This window comes from Desmodus rotundus, chromosome 1 (assembly GCF_022682495.2).
Source record: "Desmodus rotundus isolate HL8 chromosome 1, HLdesRot8A.1, whole genome shotgun sequence".
NCBI classification, from domain to species: Eukaryota; Metazoa; Chordata; class Mammalia; order Chiroptera; family Phyllostomidae; genus Desmodus; species Desmodus rotundus.
In genome coordinates, this window is record NC_071387.1 from 47,729,720 (window position 1) to 47,746,635 (window position 16,916).

A 16,916-nucleotide genomic window follows, 5' to 3' on the forward strand; every position below is an offset into this window, starting at 1 on the left:
AGGCTGGGTGGAAGGTGAAGGGAATAAGAAGTACCATTGGTACAATAGTTACAGAATAGCCATGGGGACATAAAGTACAGCACAGAGAATAGAGTCATTAATATTGTAATAACTATGTATGGTGCCAGGAGGGCACTGGAAATATCGGCAGGAACACTAGGTAAAGTATATGACTGTCTAACCACTATGCTGTACCCCTGAACCTAATGCAAAATCATACTGGATGTGATTGAAAAATAAAATTTAAAAACTAAGTAAAATAAAAACATTATTAGAAAAATAAGATTTCAAATACCTGTTTCAACTATAAGTCTGTTGAATAAAGCAAATTTGATATTATTTATTCCTTTTTAACAATTATAAGACATGAAAAAATACATCAAAGCTACTATACAAATAATTTTAAAACATTTTTATGTAAGAGAAGCCATTTGAAATCTGTAGATTTTTGCATTTCATTTGTCTTAATTACAATACTTAACAGAAACTTTTCATAGTCTAATATTTGAAAGAATCCAAATTGTTTTCACTCTAATTAGAAAACTGAAGATATATATCAGTCCATTGGTTTTTATTTTATTATTAATTTAAAAGTATTACATCCATTTCCTTTAATATGCTGCCAGAAATTTACCCAGGAAGGCACAGTCCATATTCAAATAAAATTTATTCCCATGAGAGGAAACAAGAATGCGCCAACATCAAGTAACAGTGCAATACTCCCTCGGGCCAGAAAGCTGCATGCTGTCTAGCACTCTACCTACAGCAACAGCATCCAATCCTTCGCAGGCACCTGTGACAGCTATGGCAAAATGTGAAGCAAACTCTGACTCAAATATTTTTCTAGCTTATCTTTCAATACCCTGAATTAAAACCCATAAAGAATGTCCTGTTCCCATGGGGTTTCAGTTAGCTGTCAACTAATTCCTCAAAAATAAATGCTTCACCTGCTACTAACCTATTAAATATAGGGTGGGGCAAAAGTAGGTTTACAGTTGTTTGTATGGAAAATGTACAGTAATTCACAGACAGTAAAATAAACCATGTTTCACATACTCACAACTGTAAACCTACTTTTGCCACAGCTTGTAATTTAACCAAAGACACTTCAACTCTAATACTCAAAGAAACTAACAATTTTGAAATGCCAGGTGGTCATAAAGACAAAAACACGTGGTAAAGGAGAAGTATTTTCTGGCAGGTTTCCACTCCACATCTCTGCACACCATCTATCTATTTTATCTTTCAGAGGCTTTGTTCTGTTAGCAGCTGCATCTGGATAGAACCCTTTATAATGGTTAAAATAAAACTAGTTGGGGAATTTCAAACATCTGGAAATGTACCTGACCTGGAACTTCTTAATCCCAACACACAAGCCCCATTCTTTTATCAGTCGAACTCCTGTGAAATCTCTGTGCAATTGTTTTACTAAAATAGTGATGCAACTGGTATTTAAGAAAACAATTAGATAAAACCGTAAGAATTTGTGGCCTATACAATACGCATACATTATAAACAGGAAGAGTTGCCAAAAACAAAACAAATCCTTTGTATTAAAAAAAAAAATTAACTGTTCTGAGTCTATAATATGCTTATTGGGAATTCCCTTTTTGTGAGTTCTCTTTTGCCCATGCTTCCCCTGAAACAGCTTCGTCAAAGGCCTACCCTATATACTCTGCCTGGTGTCTCAGGTATTCTCTATGGCCTCAGGTAGTATCTATATATTGATAGTCCAGGTGACCTATAAATTAAATCACCACCTCAATAACTTTATTTGGATGTTCCACGACAGTCACTCCAAACTTAGCACATTCAAAATGAAACCCACTGTTCTCTTACTGAATGGTACCATCGTTCATCCCACTGCCCATACCAGGAACTTAGGTATTAATTAGTTTTGCATTATCTTTTATTCTACCATTTCCTTAACCTCTGCATACAACACCCCTCCATCAATCACCAAATCATGTTCATAGACATGCAAATCTGAAGTTACTTGTTAAAAAAAAATTAAAAAGAACAAGAAAAAAATAGGATCCTTCATAATTTAGCTCCAGCTTCCCCTTTTTCTTTACCTCCCTCCCCCTCTTCTCTAATCAGACTTCTAAATTCTACCTATGATGAATTTCTTTCAGTTTCCTGACTACTTTAGGCTTTCTTCCTTTCTCAGAGAAAGACTCTGCACACCTGTTTCTTGTGCCTAGAAATCCCTCCCTCCACTGCCAACCCTATTTGACTTGGTTCCCTCACAGGAATCCTTCCCTTGACCATTCTCTTCCAGACCATTTCAGTTGCCTAAGCGTACCTCTCTTACTTCATTCCTAAAACTCATTCCTAAAAGTCCTTTCACTGTGAAAATAAAACCTCACTTAGCTCTGCATTTTCCAGTCAGACTTTTTTTATTCTCTTCACATCCAAGGTTACTCCCTCACTCATTCATTCTTTTATGAATGCAAAAATTTTCTTCTTCCACTGCTGCATCAAAGGGTCAAAGATTTCCTGGTTGCTAAATGCAGTGGGCTCTTTTTCAGTCCTGTTATCTGACTTCAACATAGCAGATGTTTTTGAAACACTTTTTCCTTGCCTTCTTTAATAATACTCTCCCTTCGTTTTTCTCTTACCTCCCTGAACAGTTTCTTCTCAGCCTGTGAATTCCTCTTCCGCTCATCCTCCAGATGCCAACATTCCTCCAGGACTCTGTACTTGCCTTCTATTCCTCCTATCTATATTTCCTTTGGGCAATCTGAACCATTTCTGCAACTTCGACAATCACTTATATGTGTGATCCCCAAATCTCTGGTCTGTTCACATTTTTCTGTAAGCTTCAGATAGTTAAAATACTGCCTGTGGAAGATCTCTGTTAGATGCCCCACAGGAAACTTCAAGTCACAGGATCCAAAAGGCATTTATTATTATTCTTTCCAAATTGCTCCCTCTTCTGAACAGCACCATATCTGACCAATTAGGTAAGGCTGCACTTCTCCCTTACCCTGAGGCTTCACAACTAATCTGTAGCCAACGCCCCTCAAGTCTCGTCTCTTTCGGCTTTCTACTACCCAGTGCAACTTCTAGGTTCAAATCCTGATCACCCCTTAGTATTGCAAAGGTCTTTGCCTCTAATCTTGCACCCTTTCTAAACCATCCTTTATGATGCTTCCAGAGTAATACAAATCACACTCCATTCCCTCCTTAATACGCATCCTGGTTGTTTATAGAATGAAGCTGGAATTCCTTAGCACAGTAAACACAGACCTCAATAGTTGCCGACCTCTTCGGTACCACCTATGTCCACATCCTGCGGAACACTTGATGCTTCCTAAATATAACGAACTGCTGCAGGCAGTTCCTCCCGTCTACAGTCCTCTTCCTTTCTTTTAAGACTGTTATAACGACTGTACCAAGAAAGCCCTTTCTCACAGTTCTGGAAGATATTAACCACTTCATCCTTTGTGCCCCCACGGCATCCTGATATGTACATTATTATGGTAGGTAATTCATTTGATGATCTTTCCTGATCCGGATTCAAATAGTAATTCAGCTACTAACAAGCTGTGTGTAAGTGTGGGCAAATGAACCTCTGTGAGTAGTTTATCTCATTAAGAGATAACATAAAGAGTTGTTGTGAAGAAAGAATGAGAGCACTGTATAATAAGGCACCTACTTCTATAAATGGCATTATAGGGGCTTGAAAAAAAATGTTGATGTTATTGCAATTGTTTCCCCTACGTCACTCTGTGCAAGCTTAAAAAACATCTTGATCAAATGAACTGTAAGGTGCTACACTAACACGGTATTTGTGTTAAAACACATTACTGAATTCTAAAATGATTATTATGATTATTAGTTGTCTGAAGGAGAGAAAGGTAGGAACCAGGGAAGAAAAGTGGATTTGTAGGGGTGAAGGGTCCGTTGCGAGGCCCAACAATTGACAGTAAGGATTAATTTTCTTGTACTTTGCAACCTCACTAGCACTCTGATTTAACTGTTGCTTCCTGGAAGACCCTAAAGACCACAGTTTTGTGAATTACAGATTGTGTCTTTCCTCCGTAGGCCGTGCTTCGAGCGGGCAGAGATCTAATCCCCACTACGTCCACTGCCCGGCAAATGACGCCTTGAAAAAACGTTGGTAGAACAAATTTTTTAAAATACCGTATCACACAAGACACATACCTAGCACACCAACATGTACAGCGATCTCCAAAGCCTACGAATAGATGTGCTGGTAATCCCGTCACAAATTCACGGCAAGATCCACACACAGACACACACCCACCCACGCGCGCACACCCGCCGCGCGCGCCCCCGGCCTGCGGGCTCACTCTCCTCCCCCGCCGCCCTGCGGCCTCCGGCCACTCACAGGAAGTTCTCCATCGCGATGCGGACGATAGACCCTTCCACAAAAGGTCCGGACGACGGCAACGGCAGAGGCGGCGCAGAACTCCTACTACTCTTGCTCGGGACCTCCGACGAGGGATCTCTCGGGTGAGCTCTCTTGGAGGCCAGGGGGCTTGGGGTCGAGGTCTTCCGGCTCGAAGTCGCCATCCTGCTTTCCCCTCCTACCCGCAGCAGCTCCTGCTCCTACCGACCTGCTGACCTAGCGCCCTGACGTCCCGCTCCCGCGCGAATTGTTCGGCGCGAGACACCGCCCGAGAGCCCGCCCCGCGGCTGCGCAGTCCGGGCCCGGCGGCGTCAGCGGGTACGCCCCGCCCTGGACCTAGGAGGTCTGCGCGTAGGAGAACGCTGGTGGAGGTGGATGGGCAGTGGGATGCGGTTGCCGGACCTTCTTTTTCTGCACGTTCCTGAAATTTTCAGGGATTTGTCTTTTTATTTAGAAAAAGATGTCAGTTTCATTTAGTGTTTTGAAAGCTTTTTTAGCGCTCCAAGGAAGCAGATTTGCGAAGGGACGAAGGGAGGCATTTGCAGTGGGACCGGGGTCGCTGGCGTGGGCTGAGCACCCCGGGCCTGGGCCGCAAAGACGGGCGGCGTGCAACCGGGGGTGTGGATCCTGCCAAAGTGCCGGGACTCGCGGGTCTTCGGCTCTTCCTCTTCTCAGTTTGCTTCTTGTTTGCTTTCAGTCAAGCTCCCTTATCTAAAAAAAAGAAAAACTCTTCCAAGTGACTCTATACCCAAATGTCTCTCTTAAAGCATCGTACTAAGTAAGTCTCCTTCACTCTCCAAACTGTGAAAAGAGACTACACCTCGCTGATTCTTCCTACTTACTCTCCACCCTTCGGTTCCCCAATACCCTATCAAGACTTCATCGTCCGGAGGTTTGTTGTAATGCAGGAGCTCTGGCTTCATTTCGAGGGTGCTTCCACTTAAACCTGCTCTCCTTCGTCTAGTTAACCACTTTGGTAAAGATAAAGGGCACTGCGAGTTCGGATTTTGAGCATTAACTCACTCTGTCTCCTTGCTTCACACCTTGCCAATAAACTGCTTTAATTTCTGCACTGAAAAAAATAAAAAAGGGAGCACTGAGGCAGGCCTACATAGCTCTTCATTCTCTTAACGTCTAATCAAGAGGCAGGGGCTGCTGCAGTAAAGGAACCAATTAAGATTGCATGTCTCCTAGTTTACTTTGTGGTGTGGGAGACAGAAAAAGAACCAGTGAACCACCAAAGGAAGGATAATCTCAGGCTGTGATGGATGCAATAAACTAAAACAATGAATTGGATGGGGGAGACGCAGAAGGCATGTCTGAGGAGGTGACAAATGTTTGAGTCAAAAACCCTGAAGGGGCATGTCTGAGGAGGTGATAAATGTTTGAATCTAAAACCCTGAAGGAGTAGGAGCCAAGTGCCTACATCAATGAGCAACAGTAATACAGGCAAGGACAAAGGCTATAATGTGACAATAAGTGGGATGTTTCAGGAACAAAGGCCTGTGTGGCTGCAGTAAACAAGTTTGCACAGCACAGCCTTGCCCTTGGTGACACAGCTGAATTTTATTTTAAAAGCAATGGGAAGCTGAACAAAAACTAAACAAACAACTAGAACAGAAAAAGAACCACAGAAATGGAGATCACATGGAGGGTTATCAACAGGGGAGTAGGAGGTGGAGAGAAGGGGAAAAGGTACAGAGAATAAGTAGCATAAATGGTAGGTAGAACATAGACAGGGGGTGGGTAAGAATAGTATAGGAAATGTAGAAGCCAAAGAACTTATATGTATGACCCATGGACATGAACTATGGGGGGGGTGGAATGTGGGTGGGAGGGGGTGGACAGGACGGAGTGAAGAGGGGAAAATGGGACAACTGCAATAGTGTAATCAATAAAATATTTTTTAAAAAAATAAAAGCAATGGGAAGCCACTGGATGGTTTTAAGGAGAGGGAGTTGATCCAACTAAAGTTTTAAGTGACTCCTCTGGTTGCTGTTTGGAGGGAGTCAAGCGGGGAAGTGGGGAGGCCATTTAGAAAGCTGTTGCAGTAGAACACCCATGCTCTTTCTCCACATCTCTGCTTTTTCCCCTCATGCAAATGGACTCCCCATTTTCTCAAAGTTATAACCGAAGGAAATAGAATGAGTAAAAAGCATGTGAACTTGTCATGGCTACTAGAAATTTTTTTGAAAAAGCACATTAAAAGGAAGAATAATTTGAAAACTGTCAAATGACAGAAAATAATAGAAATACCCAGTGCTTATAGGAGGGCGCTATATTGTTGTTAGATAAGACAGCGTTCTCAGGATCTGAGCAGTTGTTACTAAATGCTTTGGAGACTCAGCTGCAACTGGATGAGCTTGACCTGAAGTTTAGCCAACTGCAAAGAAGAAAACATGTAACTAACCAAATAGTGTCTATAAGCAATGGCTAAACCTCCTTTCTGGGAGACAGAGCTTTGCCTATCTCCCTTCCTTGATGCAAATAAATAAAACTGCCTAAGGACAACCACATCTTGTGCTTGAACAGAGTGCTCTAAACTGGGAACCCTTGGAACTTGGTACTAATACAAAAAAAGTACCTCATTTGGTACCCTTGCTTCAGAGCCATAGAAGAGTCAAATTCTATGAAGAATTGATTACATTTGGGGGAATCTATCCTAATGGGAAAATAATACAGGCAGTGGTGATGAGAGTTGAGGGAAGGGAACCAGTCTGATCATTTTTGTACCATCATCATTTCTATAGTGAATTAATCCAATTATGCCTATAAACTTGAAGGTTAAGAATGAGCCTCTGATCTCGTGATGACCCCACCAGTGTATATACACTATGAATTCTTGTCTAAGCAGCTAGCTGGTCTACTCTACCATCATCTGTTAAAAAGGAAAAGTTTATTTTTAATTAAAAAAGCAATACATGCTATGTGAAGATACTTCAGGAACACATACAAGGAATCCAAACACACAAAGAAAAAATCTATTCATAATTCCTTTGCCCAGACTAATAACTGTTAAGACTTTCGTGTATTTTTTGACGTTTTGCTTGTATATATATAGTATGTTCTTTTCATTAAAAAAAAGATGCAGCACAGATTATAGATACTATTATTTAATCCCCCTTTCTCACTGAATATGAGTATCTTTCCATGTCATTAAGCATTTTCCTATGACATAATTTTAAGTAACTATATAGATGTACTATAATTGACTTAAATGTTTTTGTTGGCCTTTGTATGACTGGAAGTTAGCATGAACCAAGGATATTCTGCAGACTATAATAGCTCCGTGCTAACCTAACATTCTGTAAAAAATTTCATGCACCCATAAAAATATACACATCTATCTTGCCACATCTAGATTCTTTAATTCCACTGATGAAAACTGTCTTGCAAAGTGTGGTGGTTAAAGAAGTTGAGGGATAAGTTCTTTAGAAAGATTATCAATTAACCAGAATATGTTAAGGAGTAAATGAGCCACAATAGCTAGTCCTACACTTCTTAGGGTTTAAAGTTCAGTCATCAGCTGACTTCATCACCCCATCCTTGCCAGTTAATAATAGATATGGCAAAGTAACTGTATTTAACTTTCCACTGACCAAGGAGTGAGTAACCAGGGGCCATTCTGAGTGATGGCCTTTCATTCTGGAGAAACTTGAAAACTGAGGCAAACGAAATGCTGCCAGAAAGGGCCTGGGTCAAGGACTATGCATTTCACCTCATGATCAAAATACCATCTTCCGTGGCTTCACTTCAAGCCCTTGATAATGATGCCACAACCAGGAAGGTGGAGCAAGATGGCATGGAATGGGACTGCACTGAGATGTCTCTGAGACAGTTTACTATTCCAGTTCTAACCAGAACCCTTACAGGTAAACAGGAATAATCTCCTCTGGTTTACATACCAAGTGGGAAAAAACATTACTTTTGCTTTTGGCAAATTCTTAAAGTGGAAAAATGAACCCTCACGGCTTGAAAGAGAGGAAAGGAGTCACAGGCTAACACCTGAGTTTGGGCACCCAGGAACGCCCATTCTCCTGCTCCCTCCACTTTCCCGTCGTACACTTTCTAACAGACCCAGCTGAAGAACTCATGGGGAAGATCTAGGCCGGGAAGAGGAGTCTGAGGAGAATCAGCATCCTTCCCCAGGGGCACTAAAACCCTATGGAGCAAGCTTCTGCTGAAGATATGGATACTTAACTCTAAAGTTTTTAATTTTTTAAAAGTTGTTTTTAATTTTTTAAAATTGTTTCTAAAATCATTCAAGACAGTTAAAATATCTGCTTTTTCTTACTGCAGTCATATTAGTATTAGAGTTGGTTGTACTAATAGCTATAATATTAGTAGCAACAGTTAATACCAACAGCATTAACCACATACCAGCTACTACTGTTCGAAACACTTTTTAATGATTCATTTTATATTCTATATGAATGCCTCAACAGATTTGCCTCTTTCTCAAATTTCCATCTCTTAGATACAAAAGCCAACTGAAAGACTGAAAGAAAAAAGTCATCAGGAATTAATATCAGATTTCAAATGTTCTTTGTGATATGTCACGCTAAGGAAGCCTAGAGCTAAACCTGCCTTCATTTCTTTTGAGGATATAAAATGGGAGGTATGACATTGCTCCAGAAGGCATTTACCTTTAATGTCAGAAAGGTCACAAGCACGTGCTGAAGAGCTATGTGCAATCTCCTCTGCAGGTCCTCGCAAAGCGAATCGATAGCCCTTCTTGCCCAGGCTAGGGCAGGAGCATGTGGGAGAGAGCAAGTGTTTCTTCTCACACCCTGTTACTTCCCAAAGGAAAGAAAGTTGGTCATTGTTAAACTGTGGAAAATCTGTTGAAGTTAGCTACATAAATCATTGAATTCAGTATTGTGGTATCAATCACCAAGAGTGACATTTCATCCCAGCATCTCAAGCTGGGCTGCTGCTGAACTCTCCGGTAAACTTGTTGGTTTTAATATCTCACTTCCACAGCTTAGCGTGGTAGCCATAAATGTCTTTTTCAATGAGCAAAATTTTATTTTTGTTATTTGAAGAAGTTTGAAAATCCAAAAAGCAGAAACTAAAAACCATCCATCCATATTTCTACCATTAAAAATTAACACTGCTAACAATTTGTCTAGATTTCATGTAGTTTTTTCTATAATACACTTTTTAAAACTTTAAACATGAAATATATGAATTTGTTTTCCTTTAAAAATTAGAACAATGCAGATAAAATTAGTGTGCATTTGACATTTTTTCTTTTTTTAATATATTTATTGATTATGCTACTACAGTTGCCCCATTTCCCCCCCTTCACTCCACTCCATCCTGTCCACTCTCTCCCTCCCACATTCCCCCCCTATAGTTTATGGCCATGGGTCATACTTATAAGTTCTTTGGCTTCTACATTTCCTGCACTATTCTTACCCTCCCCCTGTATTTCCTCCTCCTACTGTTTATGCTGCTTATTCTCTGTACCTTTCCCCCCTCTCTCCCCCTCCCACTCCCCTGTTGATAACCCTCCATGTGATCTCCATTTCTGTGGTTCTGTTCCTGTGGTTCTAGTTGTTTGCTTAGTTTGTTTTTGTTTTTGTTTTAGGTGTGGTTGTTAATAACTGTGAGTTTGCTGCCATTTTTACTGTTCATATTTTTTATCTTCTTTTCTTAGATAAATCCCTTTAACATTTCATATAAGGGCTTGGTGATGATGAACTCCTTTAACTTGACCTTATCTGAGAAGCACTTTATCTGCCCTTCCATTCTAAATGAAAGCTTTGCTGGATAGAGTAATCTTGGATGTAGGTCCTTGCCTTTCATGACTTGGAATACTTCTTTCCAGCCCCTTCTTGCCTGTAAGGTCTCTTTGGAGAAATCAGCTGACAGCCTTATGGGAACTCCTTTGTAGGCAACTGTGTCCTTTTCTCTTGCTGCTTCTAAGATTCTCTCCTTCTGTTTCATCTTCGGTAATGTAATGATGATGTGCCTTGGTGTGTTCCTCCTTGGGTCCAGCTTCTTTGGGACTCTCTGAGCTTCCTGGACTTCCTGGAAGTCTATTTCCTTTGCCAGATTAAGGAAGTTCTCCTTCATTATTTGTTCAAATAAGTTTTCAATTTCTTGTTCTTCCCCTTCTCCTTCTGGTACCCCTATAATTTGGATGTTGGAATGTTTAAAGATGTCCTGGAGGTTCCTAAGCCTCTCCTCATTTTTCTGAATTCTTGTTTCTTCATTCTTTTCTGGTTGGATGTTTGTTTCTTCCTTCTGGTCCACACCATTGATTTGAGTCCCAGTTTCCATTCCATAACTATTGGTTCCCTGTATATTTTCCTTTGTTTCTCTTAGCATAGCCTTCATTTTTTCATCTAATTTGTGACCAAATTCAACCAATTCTGTCAGCTTCCTGATTACCAGTGTTTTGAACTGTGCATCTGATAGGTTGGCTATCTGTTTGCTGCTTAGTTGTATTATTCTGGAGCTTTGATCTGTTCTTTCATTTGGGCCATTTTTTTTTTTTTTTTTGTCTCAGTGCGCCTGTTACATAAAGGGGCGGAGCCTTAGGTGTTCCCCAGGGCGGGGTTACGCTGGTTGCTGCACTGTGATGCTGCGCTGTAACACTGTATGTAGGGGAGGGGCTGAGAGGGAGCAATGGTTCCTGTTCCACTCTCTGCTGGATTTCAGTCACTCCCTCCACTACCCACAATTAAATTGGGCCCCTCCGCTGCTGATTCCCAAGTGTGTGGGCTTGTGCACACTCTAGGTCCCTGTGGGTCTCTCCAACAACCTCTCCTGTGAGGCTGGGAGTTTCTCTCGCTGCCGCCCCAACCCCCACAGGTGTTCTCAATCAGAGGTTTGAGGCTTTATTTCCTTGTGCTGGAGCCCTGGGTTGTGTGGTCTCCTTCGCTCCCCCACCAGTCCTCCTGGTTTTTCTGTGCACGAATGTGGGCCCGTACTGCCTGCCCCGCTCCACAATCAGTCACCTTGCTGGGTCCACCAGCTGCTGCCTTGCCTTGAGTCCTGTCCACCCCAGCTGCCCGTCTCCGCCCCTCCTACCGGTCTGGATGAATGTTTCTTTATCTCCTTGGTTGTTGGACTTCCATGCAGTTCGATTTTCTGTCAGTTCTGGTTGTTTTTTGTTTTTAAGTTGTTGTTGTCCTTCTTTTGGTTGTGCAAGGAGGCGGCAGTGTGTCCACCTACTCCTCCATCTTGGCCGGGAGCTCCCGAGTCTGACATTTTTTTTTCTTAATCTTATTCCTGTACCTCTTATCTCCTAGTTAGCTACTCTCTCACACTTGTTCATTGTGTAAAGTAATGTCCTTTGACACCATTTTAGTATTTCACATGCATTTTAACCAGAGAAAACATATGCTTTGAGTGTGGCTACATCATATAAATATATTACATAAACACATAGTGTATTACATGTATAATTGTTAACATGAAAATATGATAAGTTATACAAGTTGGTTTTCTATTCAAAAATATAATTTTGAGATATGTCCATGTTGACTCACATAAATTTGGTATCCTTGTAACTTTTCTAGGGTTTTGTATAAATATATCATACTTTATCCATAGCTCTACTGATTTGACATATAGATTGCTTCCAGTTTTTCATTTTTACAAACATTGCTTCAGGAAACATCCTCAGACATGTCTTTATGGATATGTGCTAGCATTTCTCCAGAATAGATACCCAGAATTGGAATTGCTAGACCATGTATCACACTAATTACTTTCCTTCAGTTTCTTGGTATCATTGCTTGTGGCCAATTTCTTGGTAACTCTGATTAATCAAAACAGAATTTCTATTCCCTGCCTCTCTCTAGCATTGGCTTACAAAATTAGGATAGTGATTATTTATTCAGAATGAGAGAAGAAATCACAACTTTAGCACTATTGGCATCTGGGGTAAGATAAAATTCTTTGTTGGGGGAAGAGGAGGCAGCTGTTCTGTGCATTGTAGGATGCTCAGCGGCATCCTTGCCCTCTGCCCACCAGATATCAGTAGCACATCCCCAGTTTTGAAACCAAAAATGTCTCCAGATATTGCTAATGTCCCTTACAGGGTAAAACTGCCCCAGTTGAGAACCACTGCTCTAGTCCTATCCCCTCTTTCAGAGTATAGAAAAAAGAAAGAAGCCTTTCCAGTTCCTTTTACAAGTTTAACTGTGTCTAAATCCCCTAATTTCTAAGGAAATTAAAAGAAACGAAAAGTTCCTATCTTATTAATATACATGTAAATATCTACCAATGTTCAAAACAGTAAATACTTCATGAACTAATTGGGTTTATTACAGGAACACAAGGTTAATTAAATAACTAGCAAATTAAAGCAATTAATGTGATTCTTCATATTAAAAGATTACAGGGGAAATATTGAAGCAAAAAACACATTCAATTACTTTCAACACAAATTCATGGTTAAAATTTCTAGAAAGTACAAGTAAAAGAAAACTTCCTTTAACAATAAAAGTCAAGTCCAAATATCTCCAGCAAACTCATATTCTTTGATGAAATACTTAGAAATAATCTCTTAAATTCTGAAACAAGTCAAGGATGATAATGTCACTACTTCTATTGAGACCATATTGGGTATTTAGTTTGCTAAATAAGTTATGAAAGAAGAGCAAATACAAAAGTTGAAAAGGAAAAACCAAAACTGGGCTAAAGAAATCTAATCTAATAGTAAAAGAAAATTATGGTAGGCAGAATAAGGCTTCCCAAAGATGCCTACATCCTAAACGCTGGCACTTGTGAATATGTTCTCTCACATAGCAAAAGGAAATCGCAGATGTGATTAAGTTAAGGATTTAAGATGGGGTGATTATCCTGGATCATCCAGGTGGGCACAGTATAATCATAAGGGTCTTTATAAGTGGGAGGCAAGAGGATCAGAATCACAGAAGATGTGACAATGAAAACGGATGTGAGTGATGACACAGTTGGAAGGCGGCCATGAGCCAAGGGATGTGAGAAGCCTTTAATAAAGGCTAGAAATGGCAAGAAATGTATTCTCCCAGAGCCTCCCTTGAAGGAGCACAGCCCTGCCAACACATCAACATTAGCCCCATGAGATCCATTTTCAGAGTTCTGACTTGCAGAAGTGTAAGACTATAAATATGTTGTTTTGAGCCACAAAAAGAGTGTAGTAATTTGTTACAGCCACAATGGGAAATGCATGTAAGTATAGAGTCTATTCCAAGAAGTAATAGAGAGCTTAGCAATTTTACTGGATATAACTCCAAGTGAATCAAAGAGTTAAAGGTAATAGGCACAAGTTTAATTTTTTTAGAAGAAATCACATGGGCCCTGCCTGGTGTGGCTTAGTTGAATGGGCATCGTTCCACAAAGCAAAAGGTTGCCAGTTCGATTCCTGGTTGGGGCACATGCCTGGGTTGCAGGTTTGGTCCCCAGTCAGGGTGAGTACAAGAGGCAACCCATCAATGTTGCTCTCTCATATAGATGTTTCTCTCCCTCTCTTTCTCCCTCCTTTCCCCTCTCTCTAAAAATAAATAAAATCTTCAAAAAACTGTATAAAAAGAAACCACATGGGAATATCTTTAAAAACACAGGGTAGAGAAGAGTTTCTTAAATAAGACAAAATATATATAAACCATAAATAAAATTAAAAGATGATTTATATACATTAAAAACTAAAGCCTTTCATGAATCTAATTCACCATAATATGAATGGGGAGGAGCTAAAAAAAGACATTTGCAACATTTGAAACAAACAGAAGCTTAGTATATGCAATATTAGAGAATCTTTAAGAAAATGATACATACTCTCAGCCCCAATAACCCCTTAAGAATAAGGAGGAACAAAATCTCTGGGGTGGGGGTGAGATATGGTATGTGGACAAAGGTCTGTAATCGGTAAGGGTGTCAATGTAAGAAACATCCAAAGCCATAAGGACCAAACTGACTACAATTGCCAGGAAGCAACACCTCAGTGGATTGAAAAAATGCTGCAGAAAATGGCAGTTTTGCACCTTATTTTATACATTACAATCAAAAGAGGAGGTGTAAGGAGTTACATGAAATATACAGGAAACAGATTAGGGTGGTGGGAGAAAGCAAAGTGGGGAAACCTCTGGGAATGGATAAAAAGTAAAATGATAGACACATACTTCTTTTACACAGGTGGGTACAGGAAGTTGACAAGCAACTTTGAACATGATAACAACAACAATGAGGAGATTTGTGGTCTCCTGGGGCAGTGCCTGTGCTTTAAGGAGTCTAAAAAAAGGAAATTTGCCATTCCAAGCATACGTTATCATAGATGCAAAAAGACAATAGACAGGCAATTAAGGTAAAGATTGACTTTTTTTAGGGAAGATTCTAGCCTAGGACATGACTGTCCTGCATGACCTGCTTTTAGTTAGAAAAGTTTTTCATTTCAGACCGTCCTATGTGGTTACTTTAGGTCTCTGAGTTTGTAAGGCCATCACCCAGGCCTCCCTGAGCTTGTCAGGTTTACTATGTGGCCCTTTTTCACCCACAAGGGCTCCAAGAACTAGCTAGCAGAACACCAGCTCTATCCAACACGGTAACTAATTTCACCTTCTGGTAACCCCTAATTTCATTATACACTCATGTAATAAGTTAGCATTCTACATACACAATATCACCATAATCAAAAACAAAAAGCCCCCATAAGCACACAACATGGCTGACAGGGCCCTTCCCAGAAGTGCCCACCCCTTTCCCAGAAAAATCCTAAATATCCCTCCTCTTTATTGAATGCCGTACCTCTTGAAAAATGAGCCTCAATAAAAGAAGTAAATCCCACCAGGAAGGGGCTGCTCTGTCTGTGGAGTAGCCACTCTGTCTCACTGCTTCACTAATAAACTCTCTTTAACTTTAAACTCTAAAAAAAGGAAAAAAGGGAGGTAGGGAGGGAAGAATGGAAGGAAGGAAGGAAATGATACATAGTTCAATTTAAAAAATGGGCAAAATAGGCATTTTGCACAAGGTGAAGCATGAATGGTCATAGGACATGTGATAAGAAGCTCGATTTAATTAACAATTAGAAAAATGCAAATTAAAACTTCAGTGAAATACAATTTCATAATTATCAGATTGGCAAAAATTAAAGTCTGACACTAGCAAGTTTTGGCACCCATCTATACTGGTAGGCTAGTGTAAATTAGTGTAGCCAGTTGGGAAGCAGTTTTTCATCATTTCGTTAAGTGTACACATCGTACAAACCGGTAATTCATACATTACATATATGAGCAAAACCAAGTACTTCACGTGGTTGCCTGGGTACTTCTATGAGAATATTTTAGCAGCACTGTCCACAACAGCAAAGCACTAGAAACAACCCAAGTGTTTATCAGTGATAGAATGGATTCATTACAGTATAATCATGAATGGAATACCATACCATAGAGAAAGGGGCTACAGCTAGAAATTCAACATGATTGAATTTCAAAAACTGTAATTTTGAGCAAAAAGAGAAATGACACATGATTTTATTTATATATATATAGTGAATTTTGATAGGTGGTACTTTTATGATCATTGATATAGATATATATATTCATGTACTAGCATTGATTCATGAATATGTATATATTCATTTTACTATCATTAATATATAATGTGTGTGTATATATGCATATACATATATGAAAAAACATGATTTCTTCCTTGTTTATCTGAAAATGTCATTATTTTGCTTGTTTGAATGATAAAATTCCCAGTTGACATTATTTTCTCTCAACATGTTAATAATAATATTCCACTGTCTTCACACCTTTCTCATTATTGAGAAGTTTGATTTTAATTTTCATTCCTCTGTAGTTCATCTGTCTTCTCATTTACATTAAATCTCTTTGCCTTTGGTATTACATAATTTCATAATGATGTATCTAGGTATGGATTTATTTTGACTTATATCGCTCAGAATTTGTTGGACTTCCTGATCTGAGCATTCTAAGGCATATCCAACTTTAAAACAGTCTAAAATATTCTCCCTTTGGCCCTGACCGGCATGGCTCAGTTGGTTGAGCATCATCCTGCAAAGCCAGTTCGATTCCCAATCAAGGCACATGCCTGGGTTGCCTGCCAGCTCAGTCCCTGGTTGGAGGCAACCGATCAATATTTCTCTCCCTCACATTGTCCCCTCCCTTCCCCCCTCTCTAAAAATAAATAAAATCTTTAAAAACAAAATAAAACATTCTCCCTTTGAATATACTCTCACCCCCATTCTCTTTCTGGAGCTCTTATTTTAATACACTAGGTAGTCTCATTCATTGTCTCCTATTTTGCACTTCTTTTTGTCTCTCTACATTGCAGTCTGATTTATTATTTTATATTCTTGTTCACCATCTCTCTTCTATTGCATGTATTTAGTTAGATATTTGCCTTTTCCATTGATTCTTTTTTTATGTCAGACGAGTATGTGCCAAGGTCGTAACAAGGTTTGTGGGAGGCACATGTCACACAAGAGCGTGAACACGCAATCATCATGCTTATGAACTACAAAAGGATCTCCATTGAATTTTTAATTTTAATGACTGTATTTTTTATGTTAGAAGTT

General features: G+C 39.8%; 1 protein-coding gene, 1 long non-coding RNA gene and 1 other non-coding gene across 4 annotated transcripts in view; 1 reads left to right on the forward strand and 2 right to left on the reverse strand.

Moving 5' to 3' along the window:
• The window catches only part of SMC5 (structural maintenance of chromosomes 5), an 87,524-nt gene extending 82,834 nt beyond the window's left edge, over positions 1–4,690 (reverse strand). Inside the window, exon 1 of one of the 2 annotated variants that reach the window (XM_024555215.4) lies at positions 4,358–4,690. In XM_024555215.4, coding sequence (XP_024410983.1) covers positions 4,358–4,542 — 185 coding nt within the window. In that variant the 5' untranslated portion in view covers positions 4,543–4,690. The remainder of the gene's footprint in view (positions 1–4,357) is intronic. The other variant, XM_024555219.4, reaches the window with a different exon arrangement.
• The window catches only part of LOC139440918 (uncharacterized), a 52,937-nt gene continuing 40,420 nt past the window's right edge, over positions 4,400–16,916 (forward strand). Inside the window, exon 1 of the long non-coding RNA XR_011651219.1 lies at positions 4,400–4,482. This is a non-coding gene — a long non-coding RNA (uncharacterized lncRNA). The remainder of the gene's footprint in view (positions 4,483–16,916) is intronic.
• LOC112300473 (small nucleolar RNA U13) lies at positions 16,765–16,867 on the reverse strand. Its single transcript, XR_002974395.1, has one exon. It is a non-coding gene; the product is annotated as a small nucleolar RNA U13 (small nucleolar RNA).